Source organism: Macaca nemestrina, chromosome 6 (genome assembly GCF_043159975.1).
Source record: "Macaca nemestrina isolate mMacNem1 chromosome 6, mMacNem.hap1, whole genome shotgun sequence".
Taxonomy (NCBI): Eukaryota; Metazoa; Chordata; class Mammalia; order Primates; family Cercopithecidae; genus Macaca; species Macaca nemestrina.
In genome coordinates this window covers 9,507,518-9,520,031 of record NC_092130.1, presented here as the reverse complement: position 1 = coordinate 9,520,031, position 12,514 = coordinate 9,507,518, and the positions used below count along the sequence as shown (strand labels likewise).

At 34.3% G+C, this 12,514-nt stretch overlaps 1 protein-coding gene across 3 annotated transcripts in view; it reads left to right on the top strand.

Moving 5' to 3' along the window:
* LOC105480862 (RAN binding protein 17) overlaps positions 1–12,514 on the top strand; it is a 442,674-nt gene that overhangs the window by 51,328 nt on the left and 378,832 nt on the right. For 2 of the 3 annotated variants that reach the window (XM_011740054.2, XM_011740056.2), the window contains exons 6-11: positions 20–124; positions 1,320–1,485; positions 4,426–4,499; positions 6,473–6,592; positions 9,798–9,944; positions 10,525–10,697. In XM_011740054.2, coding sequence (XP_011738356.2) covers positions 20–124; positions 1,320–1,485; positions 4,426–4,499; positions 6,473–6,592; positions 9,798–9,944; positions 10,525–10,697 — 785 coding nt within the window. The remainder of the gene's footprint in view (positions 1–19; positions 125–1,319; positions 1,486–4,425; positions 4,500–6,472; positions 6,593–9,797; positions 9,945–10,524; positions 10,698–12,514) is intronic. The other variant, XM_011740055.2, reaches the window with a different exon arrangement.

Sequence of the window (12,514 nt, the reverse complement as noted above, 5' to 3'; positions counted from 1 at the left end):
TTCATCTTTATCTTTTTAGGTTGATTATTCTAGACCTTCAGCAAAATACAGGAAAATAGCTACCTCATTTCGTGATACTTCTCTCAAAGACATTTTAGTGCTAGCATGCTCTCTTTTAAAAGAGGTAAGTTATTTAATAATTCAAATTCAACTTCCTAGTTAGAATATTTGGGAAATTTTAAGAGTTTCAAAATAATTTCAGTTGGATTTTCCCACCAATTCTGCCTTCTAAAGAATTATTGTGGACAGACTTAAGTATAGTAAATTTGCATAAATCTGTAAGCAGTTCCAAAAAATTCACTTTTACTCACTGGGCATATGAGAAGGTGAAACCTAAAGGGAATCTAATAACTTATCTTTAGGTAGCAGTTTCATTGCCTTCCCAGTGTAGATTCTTTAATTACGGAAGCGAATTGAGTATTAGTTTCTTTATCTGCTTGCTTATATTTTGCAAGGATACAGATGAAAAATGAAATGACAATATTTTCCTGATTCATCGACTATCAAAATTTATTCATAGTTTAGCCAAGATCATTGACTTTAACAACTTCTTTGGGAAATAGTATTTCCCCATTTGCTACTTAGTGCCCTATTGAATATTAGTGATAGCATGATTCATAATGATTCTGTCTTCTCTTGTGTGATATAGGGACTCCATCATGCTGTTCAAGCCTGATAATTGGTATAATATAGCATTTCTGCAAGTATGCTCCAATAAGCACTAGTTTCCAATTATTTCAATTCTTTGGTATAGTAACATGACAACTGCCACACTATGTCAGACCCAAGGATCTTCTATTATCTTAAAATTTTCCTTTTAGCATAGAAAATTTTAACATACACAAAAGTAGATAGAATAACCAGTTAAGCTCTCAGCCAGTTAAACAGTAGCAACTCATGGCCAATCTTGTTTGCCCTCTATTTCTACCTACCCACTTCTTTATTTTTCAAGCAGAATCCCAAATTTCATATAATTTCCTCTATAAATATTTCACAATATATCTCTAAAAGGTATAATTGTTTTCGGTTTGTATGAGAATGGGCATTATTTTGGAAATAGGATTGTTCTCCAGAAGCTTTGTGAGTTTCCTCCAACATTCAGAGTTCTGATTGCCTTTATTAGCTGAATGTGATTGTTTTATGCATGAAGTTAACCCAGTTTTTCTTGAAGAAAGTAACATTACTTCCTCATATATGGAACAGTATAACTTTGTAAACTCTTTTACTAGTTTTCATTTGACATTGAAAAATTATTTTAATTCATGAAGTGTAAATTTATTGATATATTTCACAGTGTTTTGATTTTATACTTTTTTCAGGTGTTGGCCAAACCTTTAAATCTTCAGGATCAATGTCAGCAAAATCTGGTAATGCAGGTCTTGAAACTGGTCCTTAACTGCCTTAACTTTGACTTCATTGGCAGTTCAGCAGATGAATCTGCAGATGATCTTTGCACAGTGCAGATTCCAACAACTTGGAGAACAAGTAAGAAAAAAGTTTGGTGTGAAGGGTCATCAACATAAAGGCACAGTATTAAGCAATATAGTTTCCCTGTGTATGGTTATCTTTTTGCTAGGAATTAAAAAAAGAGCTCAAATGAATTTGTAACCTGAAGTAGCTGCTGATGGCTAATATTGAAATGTTTTCTCTAATTTGTATTATAGTAACCTCCATATTTTGATTTTGGAAAAAAGAAAAACAAGGACCACACTAGAGCTAAATGGACAGGATTCCACTCTGTTTATGATCATTTTCAGGTGTCGGCCAAACCTTTAAACCTTCAGGATCAATGTTAGCAAAATCTGGTAATGAAGATCTTGAAACTGGTCCTTAACTGCCTTTACTTTGACTTCATTGGCAGTTCAATAGATGATTCTGCAAATGATCTTTGCACAGTGCAGATTTCAACAACTTGGAGATCAAGTAAGAAAAAAGTTTAATATGAAGAGTCGTCACGAGAAAGAAAAAAGTTTAGTATGAAGAGTTGTCAAGAGATGTCAACATTTTTTTCAGTGTTATAAAGAGAATGAATTAGATTAAGTGACCTAGAAGAGCAGAGTTGCAACTTGCTTATAGAAAGGGATAACAAGAAAAAGGAAGCTAATTTGTTCTCCCACGTTCCAGAAAAATGGTGGCACCTAAGTTACCTCTGAACTCAGAATTGGGAAACGGGGCTGACGGGGTTTGATAAAAAGTCTATACTCAGAACAGTTAAATTCTCCAGGATCTTCTCTACCACCTGTGCAGCTAGGTGACTGCCTTTTCCTCCCTTTTCTCTACCTGTTCTACTTTACTTTCCAAGACCAGAGTTGTTTTTTTCTCAAGAAATAAAATGGGAGAGGCCTCATAATCATGGATATCAGATATAATAGAGGAACAGTATTAATTTTGTGAAAAACTTCTAATATGGAGATCAGAGACTACAACAACAAAAGGGGACTTTGTTTTCTGTATCTTGACTATGATGATGGAAACATGAACCAATACATGTAATAAAAATTTCACCGACTAAACACACAGATCTACACACACACAAGTAGATGTAAAACTGGGAAATCTGAATAAGATTGTGGATTGTATCAATGTGAGTTTCTTGGTTGAGATATTATACTGTAGCTTTGCAAGAAAGTACCATTGTAGGAAAATGGGTAGGAGTTCACGGTGTGTTTCTGTATTATTTTTTGCAACTGCATATGAATCTACAGTTATCTCAAAAAGTTTAATTTTAAAATGGAGGGTAGTTAGTAGCAACAGAGACAAGGTGAAAAGTAGAAATAAACTTCAGAAAGATATAATGAATATGCCCAGAGAGATGATAAGATAATGCATCCCTGAAACAAGGACAGGATATTGTTCAGAGAATGTTCCAAATTTACAGGACAGTTGCCAAAATAAAACATCCAGTAGAAAAGTTGTAAGACAAAGTTAACACAATCTAGAATGTAGAACAAAAAAGCAAGGAGATGTTTGATAGGAAAAACATAAGAAAACTAGAAGATGAAATTAAGGAGGTGTGGTGGTTAGGAGTTCCAGAAAGAGAGAATGGAGAAAGAAGGAAATTTGCCAACAGACAGTAACCCAAAATGTTCTCAGCGCTGAAGCGTGTGCATTTTTTGAACGGAAAGATCCCACCAAGTTCCCAGCATAATGAATGAAAAAAGATATTCACTAAGTTTTATAATCATGACATTTTAGAATAGTAAGGATAAAGAAAAAATTCTAAAACTTACCAGAAAGAAAAAAGTAAGTCTAAGTCTCCTCCTACAAAGGATTGGGGTCAAGAAGGTATTAGACTTCTCAACAGCAGCACTGAAAGCTAGAAGACAACAGAGTAGTATCTTCAGGCTTCTGAGGGAAAATTGTTTCCAAACTAGACCAAACTTATCAAATCTAAGATAGAATAAAGACATTTTCAGATATTCAAGTCCTTCCAAAATTTATCCCTTATGTACTTGCTCTCAGGAAGCTACTTGATGTACAAACAAAGAAAGTGGAAGATAATGGAATTTGGGAAATGGGCACTTGAACACAAGATGACAGTGAAAGACATAAAAAGGCTACAGTTGTACAATAAAGTTAAGGAACAACCAGTTCACGTTGAAGGCTCTGGGAGGTAGGGGTGGGTGAATGCAAATGATGGGTTATTTGATGCTATTGATGTTGTGGAACATGTCATGAAGAACATTGTGCCAATCCGTCAGAGCATTTGGAGAGAATTAGTGACAGATACACAACTAAGCACAGAAAAGATGCCATGATTAAGTCCAGTGAGTATTAGAAATGTGATGTAATTACAGCTCAGCCGTTAATATTATTTACATAGTCATAATACATGTAAACACATAGAATTGATTTAATCACAAATTGTGATGATAGTGGATGGGTTTTTGAGAGGATTGATTGTGGAGAGAGTGGTAGGGATGTGGCATTAGTGATTAGACAGCTAAAGCGTTACAGTTGATGTCTAAAGTAAAACAATCAAATGAAGAAATATCTAAAGTAAAACAATCAAATGAAGAAATAATATAGGCTATTGTGAATGTAACTATAGCAAAAGAGTTGAAAAGCAGTTGGAATGGAATAGGGTACAGTTTTTTTTTTTATTATAAGCTTTTTAGTACTGTTTACGTTTTGATACTGTTTGAATTCTCAATGTTTATATTACTTTATTACAAATGAAAATAGAAGATTCTTCCAGTTCAAACTGTAGTGCTACATAGAAATGAGGAAGAGCCTCACTAGTTAATTTCTCTCTGTATTATTTCAGCTTTCAAAGGAAAATAGCTAGGAATTAAAAATAGGCCTAACTGGAAGGAATGGCCACATGCAGAGGGCTTGGATTTCTCAGTTTGTGTGATATTGTCTTACTTTGTTAAGATCTCTGAATTGAAAGTAATGGTGTTAGAAAATATTTTTTTTCCCCAGTTTTCCTGGAACCAGAAACACTGGATCTTTTCTTCAATTTGTATCATTCACTTCCACCACTACTGTCTCAGTTAGTAAGTAAAAGTCATTCATTACTTCATTAAAAAATACCTGTGATTTTTATCTAATTTAAATAAGGAGTGGTATATATTTACTTCAAAAATTCTGTCTATATATTCAATTGAGTTTACATTTCACAATAAGTTCTTATATTTTCTGGGATGTATACTGCTTAAACTATTTGTCATATTTTTGTTGTGTCAACATTACATAAATTTATTTCATGGGTGAGCCTAGAACCAGTAACTGTTAATTTAGCTCTTGCCCAGCACCAGGACAACCTCCCAATCTCTTAATATATATTTTTTTCCTACTCAGTTCCCACAGGGCCTAAGTCCAGCAGCTGACCACCACACAAGAACTTTCCCTTCTACTACTCTTTAACTCTTCCTCAACCTTGCCTGGTCCATGTCTTAGGTTTGACAGAAGGCTGCACCCTTCAGATCTCTGAATAAGAAAGGAAGGGAATCGACTCACTTGAATTGTGTGCATCAAGCCAGTTATTTATTTGTTTTTTGAATCAGTGTAAATTCTATTGCATGCTTAAAAAGTTCTTGATACTCCATAGTTACATAGAACTTTGAGACTCTGAGCTCCATCTTTGCGGAGCCTAAAGCAAATATGTCAAGGTTATTAAAAAATTGTAAGTTTAATGTTTAAACTTGCAGAAGTAAAGCTGGGGAGTTCTTATATTGCCATTTTCTGAAAAAACATATTCCAGATTTAAAGTATATATCAGTGATATATATGTTTAGGTATCTTGTTGCCTAAAAGGGAGGAAAGCATTCACAGAAATGTCCTTTAAAAAAAAAAAACATGTCTTCTCTTGAATCTAGAGTTTAAGGTAGTGCTTTTTAAACTGGGTTTCTTAGGGTACCTCATGTTTCCAGTTGGGGCCACAGCCTTCTGTCTTTCAGTTACAACAGTCTTGCTTTTAGTTGTTTAAAAACCATGGTTTCATGTAATTATGTTTTGGGATAAAACAAAAAAGGTACCAGTGCTTAAAAAATAAAGTAGAAAACATCTGCTTTGAGAGATAGTAACGAACATTTATTGGACATGTCCTATTTATTGTGTGATACTCATCTCACTTAATCCTCAAAGTGGCCCTGAAAGATAAATAATAAAATCCCCACTATGTAGACCCAGAAAAACAGAAAACAGACCCAGATTGACTAAGTGACTTCCCCCAGGGCAACAAAGAAGGTATTGGCATTGAGATTCAAACACAGGTCTTTTTTGCCCCCAAGCCCCAGGTGTTTTTAATACACCAGTGGTTCCCGTGCTTATACTTCTGAGTTTTCTAAGGAGTTTTTTGTTTTTGTTTTTAATTTGGGTTTTAAGTTCTAACGGTAGGGGCTGTGGCAAACTGGAGCACATCTAAAAACGGCATCATTTGATTTTTGTCTCCTTTCTTACCATAAAGTACCTACCTTTTCCAGCACCATTTTCAGACTGTTTTTTAAGATGCTAATGGATGGTGTAAAATATTCCTTGACCAACTAAATTTGGAATATGCTGGATTAAATTACAGGTTCCCCCACCCCCTCCCACTGGATACCACAGTACATAATGTGCACTGTTTTCCAAACATGCCTGTACCACAAAACCATGTTTTGTTTTTGGTAGAAAACCTGATTCATTAGAAAATGGAACTGGGCATCATAAGCAATTGAGAGCCTATTAAATGTATAGCATGTCCAGGCCTTGAACTGGCAGATTTTGTTAATGAAAGAACATTGGAGGGAAACACATACAAATAGGAATTTTAATGATGGGGTAGAAGGATTGTGGGTGGTGGAAGTGGTTGATGATATTTAGCTTTTATTATTTTTATGTTCTATAATGCTTTTTATATTGCATTATAATGCATTATATTCTATAATGCATTAAGATTAAATTCATTTTAAATGTAAAGACTAGTATTCCTTACATGTGGCCACAGTTACTTTGAAAATTGAAATGAAATTTTTTTGGTATTTTTTAGGCACTTTCATGTTTAGTTCAGTTTGCTTCGACGAGAAGGTCCTTATTTAACAGTCCTGAACGTGCCAAGTACCTTGGTAATTTAATTAAGGGAGTAAAAAGGATACTTGAAAACCCTCAGGTATTTATGAAGTAATTTAATACTTAGCATATACAGATACAGTTTTTCAGCTAAAGGCACATAATAAACTCATCATGAATTTATTATGATTCTGGAAGAAAATATTTAGTATCATATTTATCTTCCTTAGAGCTCTTTTTTTTTTTTTTTTGAGATGAAGTCTTGCTCTGTTGCCCAGGCTGGAATGCAGTGGCGCGATCTTGGCTCACTGCAACCTCTGCCTCCTGGATTCGAGCGATTCTCCTGCCTCAGCCTCTTGAGTAGCTGGGATTACAGGCGTGCACCACCACCCCTGCTAATTGTTGTATTTTTATTAGAGACAGAGTTTCAACATGTTGGCCAGGCTGGTCTCGAACTCCTGACCTCTAGTGATCCACCTGCCTTGGCCTCCCAAAGTGCTGGGATTACAGGCATGAGCCACCATGCTTAGCTCTTAGATCTCATTTGTAGTAGAGATGGGTAGTTTTTAAAAATGGTTGTTTCCATGGCTGACTTCTGTGTTTCTCCTATTTTTTTCTCTTAGGCAAATATGACTAGAGATTATATATCTTACAATGCTTCTGTCTTTTACTATTCTATTACATTTCTTTGTTTGCACTTCTTAAACTACTGAAGTGATTAATTCAGTATGTCCACCTTCTGAACTATAAGACATAATATAAATGTGAATGTTAATATTGGAGCAAGTGGCCTTAAATTATGAAATAATGTTTTCTTGCCCTCTTGTGGACAAGTAAGAGTTTGTAGATTTTATAATCTTTTCTGCATTAACTTTAGAGCTTCATTGCCAATATTCATTTCAGAGAATTGCAAAGCTGCTATTGAATGATTTTGGATGCTTAGATAAAATATTTTGTTTTACTTTTTATTTTGTTTTTGGTTTAAAATATCTGTAAAATACAGATTTTTAAAGATTAAATGATTTAAGGAGGTTTATCTAATTCTCTTGGTTATTAATTTTGGGGGGTGATATGTAATATCTTTGTTCAATAAGAATGTTCTACAAAAAGCAGTTGTTTTTGCATATCTCAGAAGTACTTTATGGGTTATGCATTTATTTTATCTTTTCAATGTTAGGATAGTTGTGAAATTTTCTGTCTAGCCGATAAAGAGGATTTTACCAATATACTTTAAAGTTTTTAATTTAACTCACTATCATCAAGCGATAGGTGGAAGATAATATGCTAATACCTGATAATTTATCTTAAATGATTTTCCAACATCCTTATGTTGATGTTTCATGGCTGTAAAAGTTGGTATGAGTATTAGGTTGTTTTAGAATCACATACATGTTTTAAAGATCCATGATTACAAAATTTTTTTGGTTATTTGTCCTTAATAATTAGATTCTATTTTCTGTATATTTCATGGAGCTCGTATGAATGAAATTGCTTAGAGACTTTCAGTTTTACAAAGATATGAATTCTGTTTCATGCCAGCTGCAGTGCATACTAAAACTCTTTTCAAGTAGCTTACAGACAACTGGGCAGGACCTTTTTTGTTCTTTTTTTTTAATCTATCCTCCTCAACTTTAGTTATTTGTTCAGTGTTGTTCCTAACATTGCAGTAATTTGTTTGAATGACTAGAGACATGGAGAGACACAGAGTTGCTTGAGGGTACAGTGCCTGTAGATACTCAATAAATATTAGTTTAATTCAGAAAATTTCTGTTATTTGTGTGCTAGTATACACCATTTAAGTCTGGTGAGTATTGTTCTTTCCTAGAGTTTACTTTTTTTTTTTTCTTTTTTTTTTAAAAATTTATTTATTATTATTATACTTTAAGTTGTAGGGTACATGTGCATAACGTGCAGGTTTGTTACATATGTATACTTGTGCCATGTTGGTGTGCTGCACCCATCAACTCGTCATTTACATCAGGTATAACTCCCAATGCAATCCCTCCCCCCTCCCCCCTCCCCATGATAGGCCCCTGTGTGTGATGTTCCCCTTCCTGAGTCCAAGTGATCTCATTGTTCAGTTCCCACCTATGAGTGAGAACATGCGGTGTTTGGTTTTCTGTTCTTGTGATAGTTTGCTAAGAATGATGGTTTCCAGCTGCATCCATGTCCCTACAAAGGACACAAACTCATCCTTTTTGATGGCTGCATAGTATTCCATGGTGTATATGTGCCACATTTTCTTAATCCAATCTGTCACTGATGGACATTTGGGTTGATTCCAAGTCTTTGCTATTGTGAATAGTGCTGCAATAAACATACGTGTGCATGTGTCTTTATAGCAGCATAATTTATAATCCTTTGGGTATATACCCAGTAATGGGATGGCTGGGTCATATGGTACATCTAGTTCTAGATCCTTGAGGAATCGCCATACTGTTTTCCATAATGGTTGAACTAGTTTACAATCCCACCAACAGTGTAAAAGTGTTCCTATTTATCCACATCCTCTCCAGCACCTGTTGTTTCCTGACTTTTTAATGATTGCCATTCTAACTGGTGTGAGATGGTATCTCATTGTGGTTTTGATTTGCATTTCTCTGATGGCCAGTGATGATGAGCATTTTTTCATGTGTCTGTTGGCTGTATGAATGTCTTCTTTTGAGAAATGTCTGTTCATATCCTTTGCCCACTTTTTGATGGGGTGGTTTGTTTTTTTCTTGTAAATTTGTTTGAGTTCTTTGTAGGTTCTGGATATTAGCCCTTTGTCAGATGAGTAGATTGCAAAAATTTTCTCCCATTCTGTAGGTTGCCTGTTCACTCTGATGGTAGTTTCTTTTGCTGTGCAGAAGCTCTTTAGTTTAATGAGATCCCATTTGTCAATTTTGGCTTTTGCTGCCGTTGCTTTTGGTGTTTTAGACTAGAGTTTACTTTTAATCATAAATATTTTCCAGGTCCTTTGTTGACTTCTGTTTAAACCACAGTACACACACACACACACACACACACACATACACGCTTTTGTGTACTATAATAGCTTCTCAAAAATTATAATTTAGTCATTGTGATGCAGATCTTCTTCCAAGACCTCTACTTTGGATTCTTTATTATTAATCATTGATGACAAAACTAAACCTAGCAGAAATTCCTCTGTTTTTTTACATTATTAACTATCCAGTTGACACAGAGTATTTTAAGTAAGTACCCATGAGAATTGGGAGACTTAAGATGCTTTGGGGTTTTACTGATTTTATTGTCAGTAGGTTGGCTTGTTTTTAAGGCTTTCTTTTTGTCTCATAATTTAGGGTTTGTCTGATCCAGGTAATTATCATGAATTTTGTCGATTTTTGGCTCGCTTAAAGACAAATTATCAGCTGGGAGAATTAGTTATGGTGAAGGAATATCCTGAAGTTATTAGATTGATTGCTAATTTTACCATTACTAGCCTACAGGTAGGTAAAAATATGTAATTATATTAAACTGTAGCCAGTTTTAAAAAACTTCCTGGTAAGGGTTGGTGGGGGTATTTTAAAAGCATCTATGAATTTGATTACTTTGCTGGAAATGTTAATTGCAGAGTTTTAGGTAAAAAAGTTCATTGCAATGTATATAATAAAAATTGAGAAGCTACTTAAATATCTAATAATTGAAGAATGGCTTGAGAAACTATAATAAAATCTATGTGAAGAAATAAAATTTTTGCAGATTATACTATAGAAAAGTTTTTTTTATAAGTTTAAGGGAGAGGTTATGAAATCATATTTTTCACATGATATCAACTCTGAAAAATATTCATGGAATGATTAGAGGGAAGTAGAGTCATATTTTAATGTTACTCCGGGTGGTAAAATAATAGAGTTGTTGGTTTCTTTATACTGTTTTGCATTTACAAATTTGCTATATTAAGTGTTCATTAGTTATATGATAAGAATAAAAGTTAATTTAAAAATGTATGTTTAGTAACTTTGTTCTGTAATTCTTGTTGTAGGAAGATGTAATATTTTAAATAACTTCTGCTTTATTTCTTTGTAGCATTGGGAAGTTGCTCCTAACAGTGTTCATTATTTATTAACTCTGTGGCAAAGGATGGTAGCATCTGTTCCTTTTGTGAAATCAACTGAACCCCATCTATTAGACACTTATGCACCAGAAATCACGAAGGCCTTTATCACTTCTCGGTTGGAATCTGTTGCCATAGTTGTGAGGTATTCAAAAACTAAATGTTTTTGTTGTATTTCCTTTAGATACTTGGAATTTTTTAAGATAAAGGTATAAATTTAAAATTCACCCTTTTTAGTGTACAGTTGTATGATTTCTGACAAGTGCACACAGTTGTATAACTACCATCACAATCAAGATATAGAATAGTTCCATCAACCCAGAAAGTTATTTTGGCTCCCTTTTCAGTCAGCCCCTCTCCTCACCCTCATCTCTGGCAGTTACTGATCTGTTTTGTGTCCCTGTGATTTTTTTTTTTTTACCTTTTCCAGAATGTTTTATAAATGAAATTATACAGTATGCAGCTTTTTAGTCTGATTTTTTTTCCACTTAGCATAATGCATTTGAGATTCCTGTGTGTTGTGTTAGTGCATTCCTTTCATTGCTGAGCAGTATTCCATTTTGTGGATATATCAGTTTGTTTACCAGTTCACCTGTTGCTGGACATTTGAGTTGTTTATGTTTTTGGCAGTTGTAAATAAAACTGTGTAAATACTCCTGCACAGATTTTGTACGAACATAAGTTTTTGTTTCTCCTGGGTAAATACCTAGGTGTGGGATTCCTGGGATGCATGTTAAGCATGTATTTTACTTCATAAGAAGCTGCCAAACTATTTTCCAAAGTGGCTGTACTATTTTGCATTCCTGCTCGCAATGTATGAAAGACTCAGTTGTTCTGTGTTCTCACTAGCAGTTGATATTGTTAGTTTGAAAAAATTGTACTTATTCTGATGGATGTGTAGTGGTACCTTATTGTGGTTTTCCCTTAATGACTAATAATATTGAGCATATTTTCATGCACTTATTTACCATCTGTATGTATTCATTGGTAATGTGCTAGTCAAACCCTTTTCCCATTTTTTAATTAGGTTGTATATTTTCTTATATTAAGATTTGAGCACTCCGTATATTTTCTTCACAAGTCTTTCTGTTATGTGTTTGCAAATATTTTCTCTGTTGTTTACCTTTTCATTTTCTTTTTTTTATTATTATTACACTTTTAAGTTCTAGGGTACATGTGCACAATGTCTTGCCACACTGTCTTCCACAATGGTTGAAGTAATTTACACTCCCACCAGCAGTGTAAAAGTGATCCTATTTCTCCACATCCTCTCCAGCATCTGTTGTTTCCTGACTTTTTAATGATCACCATTCTAACTGGCATGAGATGTTATCTCATTGTGGTTTTGATTTGCATTTCTCTGATGACCAGTGATGATGAGCATTTTTTCTTATGTCTGTTGGCTGCATAAATGTCTTCTTTTGAGCAGTGTCTGTTCATATCCTTTGCCCACTTTTTGATGGGGTTGTTTGTTTTTTTCTTGTAAATTTGTTTGGGTTCTTTGTAGATTCTGGATATTAGCCCTTTGTCAGATGGGTAGATTGCGAAGATTTTCTCCCATTCTGTAGGTTGCCCGTTCACTCTGATGATAGTTTATTTTGCTGTGCCGAAGCTCTTTAGTTTAATTAGATTCCATTTGTCTATTTTGGCTTTTGTTGCCATTACTTTTGGTATTTTAATCATGAAGTCTTTGCCCATGCCTATGTCCTGAGTGGTATTGCCTAGGTTTTCTTCTAGGGTTTTTATTGTTTTAGGTCTTACATTTAAGTCTTTAATGCATCTTGAGTTAATTTTTGTATAAGGTGTAAGGAGGGATCCAGTTTTAGCTTTCTATGTATGACTAGCCAGTTTTCCCAGCACCATTTATTAAATAGGGAATCCTTTCCTCATTGCTTGTTTTTGTCAGGTTTGTCAAAGATCAGGTGGTTGTAGATGTGTAGTGTTATTTCTGAGGCCTCTGTT